The sequence below is a fragment of the Eriocheir sinensis genome, chromosome 68 (assembly GCF_024679095.1).
Source record: "Eriocheir sinensis breed Jianghai 21 chromosome 68, ASM2467909v1, whole genome shotgun sequence".
NCBI classification, from domain to species: Eukaryota; Metazoa; Arthropoda; class Malacostraca; order Decapoda; family Varunidae; genus Eriocheir; species Eriocheir sinensis.
Window position 1 is genome coordinate 7,191,577 of NC_066576.1, and position 8,597 is coordinate 7,200,173.

The 8,597-nt window shown below is 49.5% G+C and overlaps 1 protein-coding gene across 1 annotated transcript in view; it reads right to left on the reverse strand.

The window, feature by feature from the left end:
* Window positions 1-789: 789 nt before the first annotated feature.
* LOC126988247 (regulator of G-protein signaling 21-like) overlaps window positions 790-8,597 on the reverse strand; it is an 8,894-nt gene continuing 1,086 nt past the window's right edge. Inside the window, exons 2-4 of the mRNA XM_050846291.1 lie at window positions 5,754-5,878; window positions 4,325-4,488; window positions 790-2,075 (exon numbers count right to left, since the gene is read on the reverse strand). Of these exons, the coding sequence (XP_050702248.1) occupies window positions 1,881-2,075; window positions 4,325-4,488; window positions 5,754-5,878 (484 nt within the window). The 3' untranslated portion in view covers window positions 790-1,880. The remainder of the gene's footprint in view (window positions 2,076-4,324; window positions 4,489-5,753; window positions 5,879-8,597) is intronic.

Below are 8,597 nucleotides of genomic sequence, written 5' to 3' on the forward strand. Positions count from 1 at the left end.
ACGGGTAGTTTTATGGGCATAGGGATTCTTTGACAAGGCTCCTGAACAATGAACATAAAAAAAACTTACTAGAACGCAACTAATCTATGGCCGTTGAAAATAGTTGTTGTGGGGGACGAGAGAGAGCCTAAATACTGTCCTTGCATCATTCAGCAGTGTGGGTTTGGTGTTGGTCAATGTGTTTTTTATCCCGCTGGTGGCCTCGGTGTGTGTGTGTGTGTGTGTGTGTGTGTGTGGCGTGGGCGTTGTGGTCTGTTTGGTAAGCAAGATTGACGCTTTGCTAACCTCCGCCCCTCCCCCGCAATCAAGGCCCAGCTGTGTGCGTGCAACCCTATGATTGACTGGGTGATTAATGGTGTGTGTGTGTGTGTGTGTGTGTGTGTGTGTGTGTGTGTGTGTGTGTGTGTTTACTATTCTTATGGAGGCAATATCACAATTACACAAGTCTGTCCATCATTATTACTGTCGGTTTTCCTTTTTCGTTCGCCGTATGATTCTTGGTGTTAGTTATATTATCACTCCATTCTACTACATTGCCATTCCAGCTTCTGCTCCCACTACTACTACTACTACTACCACCACTACACTTCCCGTTCTTGACAAGGCTACTTACTATCTTGTGGAAAAAGAAGTGAGAGAGAGAGAGAGAGAGAGAGAGAGAGAGAGAGAGAGAGAGAGAGAGAGAGAGAGAGACAAGATTATGAGCGGTCCGCCAAGGCATACTCGGCCCCCAGAGGAAGGCACCGTGGCTGGAGGGAGTAACCAGGCAGGGGCAGGTAAACAAGAGGATATTTTTGTTTTCGTTTATATTTCACTTAATTCACTTCAGCAGACTATGTCACTTATCGGTAACTGACAAGATTTGTACAGGAGGGGATGCTATGTACACATGAGGACTAGATGAGGCGGGGCGGGGCTCGCCGGTGAGGTGAAGGGTGAGGGCGGGTGAGGCGGGTGCAGGAGGCGAGATGAATGAGGCGAATGAGTGAGTCATCGGGTGATGAGGCGACCTACACCGCTGCGGGCAATACATTAAAACGTGGCTACGTGCGGATACGCTACGGCGACAGAGTCCGTCTGTGGAATGTGGCAGAGTCGGGGTGGGGGGGGGGCGGGGCGCCGCCCCTCCCACCCCACGCCCACACGCCTCCCCCGAAGGGTTACAGAGGCCATCCTGGGCTACTAAATATCATATAAATAACTTAGGACATAAATACTGTAGGAGCGGGGGCCGTGCATGGCCCGCCGCGGGGTGGAGTGCGTATTACGCACGACACGGCTCTCATGAAACTGAGATGAGTGTTGACGGGCGCCGGCGGGTGGAGGGCGCGGCTCAGGGTCATGCGGAAAATACGCATTTACAGACTGGCTTGTACAACAAGGTAACATCCTCGACCACTACAAAATATATCGTAATATTACACGTCAAAGCTCCGAGCGTGTCCCTACAAAAGTCTTTGGTTCAGCGGGTGGCGGCGGCGCGGCGGCGTGACTAGGCGGTGCGGGCGCGGCGGCCCGGCGAAGGTATCACAGTCAGGGTGGCCGTAGGGCGGCCGGGGGAGCCGGGGAGCGCCGGGCCCAGGGCACGACGCCCCCCGGCAGGTGAGGGAGGGCTCTGGTGGCGCCGCCGCGCGCCCCACGGAAGCGCCGGGAAGCTCAGGGTCACTCAAAAACAGTCTCAGGATTCTTCCGTCAACTTTTACAAAGCTTCTCCGTACAAGAATACTTCACCGTTTAATAAATACAAAAATCTATCATAAATTATTATAAATACATTATAAGTCAACAAGCTCACAGCATGTCATATTTTGAGTGGCGGGAGGTAGGGGGGTGAGGGGGGGTAGGGGGGGCCTCCCGGCCGGCGCGTGGGGCCCGGGGGCCTATAACGCCTCGGACTTGGGCATCGAAGTCTCGGGGTGCAGCAGCTCCTTGTACAGGTCAGACTGGAGGAAGCGGAGGTACGCGTCGGACTCCATGAGCGCCTGAACCCTCTTCTGCGCGGCGTCGAAAATGTACTTGTCGGGGCAGTCGAGGGACTTGGCGATCTGGGCGCGCGTGCCGGGGTCCAGGTTGAGCTACGGGGAGAAGAAGGCCGAGTTAAGCCACAGTCATGGATGGCGGGCCTAGGCTACTGAAGCTCCTTGTCACCACCCTGCTCTCCACTGCTACTGGGAAACCTTTCCTGCCATCCTATACTTCCTAACCCCCACGTGCCTACATACGCAGGACGCACCTAACCACAAACACCCAACCCTCCCTTTGTGCCGCGCGACCCTGGAATCATAAGTGGAGCGGACGAGGCGGCTCACAACATATCATTACTTCAGCACCAAAACCCCAACGGAAGTGCGTCACACACACACACACACACATACACACACCCTTCCTCTCATCCACAACAACGCATCGGACGGGCACGGACAAGGGCGTAGCGAGGAAAGCAGGGGGACAGGGCGTGGTGAAGGCGTGGCAAGGTTAAGCGGGCGTCGGCAGGGGAACAGCAAAGGCTTATGTGGCATGGAAGCGTATCAGGGCGCAGGGGAGCGAGGCAGGGTGTGAGGGGGCCGAGGCAGGGGGTTATGGAGCGTGGCAGGGGGTGAGGATAGCAGGGTGGGAAAGGAAGCAAGGAACGGGTTGAGGAGATAGATTGGCAGGGTTCAGAGAAAGGATTGAAGGTCTAGCAAGGGAACTGCTGGTGTCTTGCATGGGGAAGAGGAGAGGGGGGGAGAATGCGGAGGATAGAGTGAAGTAAGGAGAGGAGAGGAGAGGAAAGGAAATTGGAGCAGATAGTGAGTGAAGATATCAGACGAACAAAGGAAGAAGAGGAGGAGGAAGAGGAGGAGGAGGAGGAGGAGGACGCAGAATATTACAACCACTACTACTACTACTACAGGAAGGTGTATGATAAAAAAAACAAAAGAGAAACTACTGAGAAGCCGCTAAGAGAGAGAGAGAGGGAAGGGCAGACACTCACACATATATCACCTCTGTCCGTGTGTACTGATGTGTATGTGTCTGTGTGTGTGTGTGTGTGTGTGTGTGTGTTGAACCTGTGACCTTTGACCTTTCCACCGCCCCAAGCCGCTGCTATCTTAAAGGGAAGAGGTCCAACCGAGCACTACCACCACCATCACCACCGCCTCCTCCTCCTCCAGCTCTTCCTCCTCCTCCTCCTCCTCCACTTCCTCTCAACCTCATTCCTGTCCGTCCTTCCTCCTCCTCCTCCTCCTATTTCTCATCTATGTCCTTCACTTCCTCTTCCTCCCATTTTTCCTCCTCTTCCCTTTCTCTCATTCCTTTCTTTCTCTTTTCCTCCCATTTTTCTTTGTTTTCTTTCCTTCACTTCCCATCCATTCTTTTTGCTTCCCTTTACCTCTCCTCTCCTTTCCTTTCTCTCTTCCCTCATTTATCCCATCTCTCCTTTCGTTACCTATCCATTAACTGAAGGTAGAGGCCCAGAATAACCTGAATTGAGGTCTAAAGTGTATTTCAATTTGTATTTAGACATCGGTGTGTGTGTGTGTGTGCGTGTGTGTGTGTGTGTGTGTTTATGAGACAGCGTGATTTCCGTTAGAACATCATGCAAGAGAGAGAGAGAGAGAGAGAGAGAGAGAGAGAGAGAGGGGGGGAGGGGTATATATAAGCTACAGCAACCATCAATACAATTCTACAGGCAACATTCTCTCTAAGATAATATCACAAAATCAATCTCTCTCTCTCTCTCTCTCTCTCTCTCTCTCTCTCTCTCGAACATGCGCTGAATCCACGTGACTTGCAACGCCTGGTATCTCCCTATTATTCTCTCTCTCTCTCTCTCTCTCTCTCTCTCTCTCTCTCTCTCTGCTTCCCCGTCCGCCTCCACCTCCCACCGTTACCATGACAACCACCAACAAGCTATCGATCACAGGCTTTCACTCCTTCGTCTCCTCCTCCTCCTCCTCCTTCTCTAGCCCCTCAACTAACCGGCGTGCTAGTCCGGAACTTGAACAGCTATTACACAAGCTGCCCATATTATAGCTATTAGGTAACCCATTAAAGTTTTTTTTTCTCCTTAGTAATGACTGGGAAATAGTAGAACGCTATTACCCCCTAGTAACTATAAGTACTTTAACTGCTACTACGATTACTACAACCCCAGTTCTAACCTTACTTATACGACTACCACTATTACCACAACTGAAATTACTACAACTACTATCAATACAACCCGTCTGTTAAATCCTCTATGCTACTGAATGCTCCTTAAACTAATCTTTCAACACCTTATGGTAATGTCTTTTCAACCTCTAACACAAGGACGAAGAGAATCGAGCCCTGAACTCACCTCTTTTGGGGCCTGGACAGCAACGTAATCGGAGTGGATCTTAGAGGCTTTGGAGGGCATCTTGGCGGCTCTGGTCTTCTTGAAATCCTCGACAGCCAGCCAAAACTCAACGTTCTCCTCGCTAAACTCCCGCTGCAGGAAGGCCTTGAAGAGTGCCTGGCCGTCTGTTGAGAAAGAAGGCTCGTTAGTTTGAGGTGAAGAGAAGGTTTTAAAAGGGAGTGAATGGGAGTTTGAGGGAGTGTTTAAGGGTTGAGCGTGAGTGTAAGAGGAAGAGAAGGTTTTGATTAAGGGAGTGAATGGGAGTTTGAGGGAGTGTAAGGGGAAGAGGTTTATAAAAGGGAGTGAATTAGAGTTTGAGGGAACGGTTAAGGGAGAGATAAGGTTTTGATTAAGGGAGTGAATGGGAGTTTGAGGGAACGGTTAAGGGTTGAGCGTGAGTTTAAGGGAGAGAGACTGTTGTGTTAAGGGAGTGAATGCGAGTTTTTAAGAATGGTTAAGGGGAAGAGAAGTTAAGGGAATGAATAAGTTTAAGGGAACGTTCAAGGGTTTTAGGATATGTTTTTAGGGAGTTAGTTAAGGAAGACAAATCGTTCACATAGCCGAATGATGCAACTCTCCCTCTCCCTCTCTCTCTCTCTCTCTCTCTCTCTCTCTCTCTCTCTTCCCCTTCAAGCGTTGCCTAGAATTTGAGGGAAGGGTGTCGGGTCTGCCATGTCAAGCAGGATCGATGGTGTACTCTCTCTCTCTCTCTCTCTCTCTCTCTCTCTCTCTCTCTCTCTCTGTGGCTCTGATTTACGAGGCATTTTAAAGAGAGACAATAATTCGAGAGAGAGAGAGAGAGAGAGAGAGAGAGAGCGAGAGAGAGAGAGAGAGAGCACCAAAATTCAAGGCTACATTCCCCCCCCCCCCTATCCCCCTTGTTACTGTGACACTTGGAATGCTCTTAAACTTAAAATAAATCCAACCCCCCCCCCCCAGCATCCCTTCCCCCAACCTACAGTCTGGCACTACATATAGAGGAGAAAGAAGGGGAGGACGAGGAGGCAGTGGGTGGGAGAGTAAGGTATTGGATGGTAGTGGTGGTGATTAGGTGGGGTAATCAGGGTCATGGTGGTGATGGTGGTGGTGGTGGTAGTAATGACGGCAATAGAGGCATATACAATCTTTACAATCTCCATCTCTTCAGCCTCCTCCTCCTCCCTTCCCTAATTAATACCTTCTTTCTTCCTCCCTCCCTTCCCTCCACTCATCTTCTTTGCACTCAGAGTCAGAGGCGAAAGAGAACTTGGAGACTGTAAACACATCCCAATGACCTCTCTCTCTCTCTCCCTTTTTCCCTCCACCCCTCCGTCCATCTTTCCCTCTAGGTTAGGTTAGATCTCTTTCCCTCTCTCCCTCCATCCCTCTGATTAACTCTCTCAACACTTACATTTTGATGCCATAAGTTTGTGGAAGCTCTCTGCCCAGCCCTGGACTTCCTCGGGCATGGGTCTGACGCTGCCCTGGGAGTCACCACGTCGACGGAGGCAGCCCAGCCGAAGCTTCATGTCACTCCTGGGGAAGATAAGAGAGGCGAGGTGAGTTATGGGCAGGTAAGGAGAGTGAAAGGAAATCAGAATGTGAGAAAATTACGTAAATGAAGAGATGAAAAAAGTGAGTGAAAGGAAATAAAGATATGAGAATATGATATGAAAATGAAGGAAAGAAGAGATAGATAAAGATAGATAATAAGAAGATGAATACAGCCAGGTAAGGTGATTAGTAAGGTGAGGAGAGTGAAAGCGAAGGTGAGAAATGAGATAAGGACGCGAGAGGAATGTACAGGATTTGAGATAGAGGAAGGGAGCTCGATAGAAAAAAAGATAGAGAGAGAGAGAGGAAACAAGGACGCAAGAAGAACGTGGTAATGACAGATAATGAGATAGATAACAAAACAGACACACGGAAAAAATTAAGTGTGTGCATGTATAATTTATTCATATTTATTCATGTGTGATAATGAGGGAGATGATATGTGTGTGTGCGTGTGTGTGTGTGTGTGGGAACGGAAGGGTGACATCAACTCCCTCCCCTCCCTCCCCTTTACCCCCTCGGACATACGTGGGAGAAGAGGATGGGAGAAGGGGAGGAGAGATGGGATGGAAGGGCAAGATCAGACCAACAGGATGTGACTATTTTCAGTATTAGCATAGTAAATAGTAGTAGTAGTAGTAGATAATGACAACTAGTAACTTGGAAATAATAGAGGAAGAGAGCGTGGGAAAATATGAAGGAGGGTGATGTAAGGGAGCGAAGGAAGGGAACCAGAAGGGAAAAGAAGGAAGGAAGGAAGGAAGGAAAGGAAGTAAGGAATAAAGGAAGGAAGGAAAAGAAGGAAGGAAGAAAAGGGAAGGAAGAAAGGAAGGAAGGAAAAGAAGGAAGTAAGGAAAGGAAGTAAGGAATAAAGGAAGGAAGGAAAGGAAGGAGGAGAAGAAATAAGAAAACAATGCATGGTTGATTGACTTGGGGACGCTGGCAACATGAGGAACAAAATAAAGAGAAAGAATTAAAGGAAAACAACAAAGAGGAAAAAGAGTATAAGGAAAACAAAGTAAAGAGGATTAAAAGTAATAAAAGAAAAACAACAACAACACATTAGTACAAGCAGAGACAGAGAGAACTGGCGAACTAATTAAAGCGTAGTTAAAAAAAATCATGACATTAAGCAGACTGTCTTTTGTTTTGATGGGCCAGCAGGATGTGACGCAGAAAAAAACAGATAAGTATGTATGCTTAAACTCCTAACCGGACTTGTCGCGGAAAAAAAAGAAGCCTAAAACACATGATTATGAAAGCAGAACATCAGTGAGGAGGGCGAGGGGTGTGGGGGTGTGGGGGGGGCTAAGATATGTGTGACGAAAACGCGCGTGTGAGTGTGTGTGTGTGAAATAACAAGAGGGGAAGGAAGGGAGGAGAGGGAGGAGCATGAGGGAGGAGTGGAGATAAGGAGGGAGGGAGAGGGAGACAACAACAGCAGCAAGAGCGAAGAGAGAGGGAGATAGAAGGCCGTGGCGTCACTTTTACGTCACGGCAGACAAGACCCTATCACAACAATCCCCCTCCCTCCCTCCCTCCCTCCGTCACCTGTCCTTTTTCCCTCCCTCCTCACGCGAGTTTTAAGCGCCCAGAAAAGCTAAGAATAAAGTGTATATATATGTAAAGGACCTTGTGAGAGATGGAGCGTTGGTACCCTTTTACGCAGCCATCAAGGTAAGGGGAGGCGAAGGGAAGGAGAGCAAAGGGATGAGGAGGCAAAGGGGAGAGGGAGGGCGAAGGGAAAGGGGAAGTTGGGTTTGTGGGCCTCGGTGGTGGTCTCAGGGTCAAGAACACTACCATTCATCTTCTCTCCCTTTCCCCCCTCCCTACCTGTCCGTAGACCCACCTTGTGTATACCTGTAACGGCTTAATTAACGGCTGATGGGGGGGGGGGTCACCTGTCATCACTTCCCCGGCCCACCTGGATTCAAGCTAAAACTGTCCTCACCTGCCCCCCCCCTCCCCTCCCCACCTGTTTATGGCCTTGCTGGAACACCTGGGAGTATGTCAGTCTCCCCCCTCCCCCCCCCCCACACACACACACCTGTTATCATCTCCATCTCCCACGCAACCACGTAAAAAGATCGTCATCCCTTCCCACATAGATGAGACTTAATGCAATACCTCTGAGTAATTCGATGTAGCATGTAATATAGAAATAGATGGATGCCCGATCAAAGCTCTGTTAATCCTCATCACCAACACACACACACACACACACACGCACCGCCCATCACCACCAGCCTAAACATCCTCCTCCTCGTCATTACCCCATTACTCGACTTCCCACCTGACGCTAAACAGAAGGGAAGGTGGTGATGGCCCTGATGGGAAACGTAATCACAGGACCCCAATCTCCCCCCCTTCTCTCTCTCTTCGTACATTTTCTCCTTTTTAAGTTAACGTAAGGCAGGTTAGTCAAGGCGAGGTGATGCCCTCCCGAGACCTTCTATTACGCAAGAAGTGTTTACGAAGAGAGAGTAAGGCAGAGGAAGGAAGATTCAGGGGGCGTAGGGGCTGCCAACTGGAGCCTAGCCAAGCTGACGACACGAACACGCCCCTGGTCACACCACACACACACACACACACACAGGACATACGCAACATTTGAAGATTAGAAATTCACTTCAAGCCCATTCCATTCTCTGCTAACTCCTCCTCCTCACTTCCTTCCTTCCTATCTGTCTGTTCTCCCTTT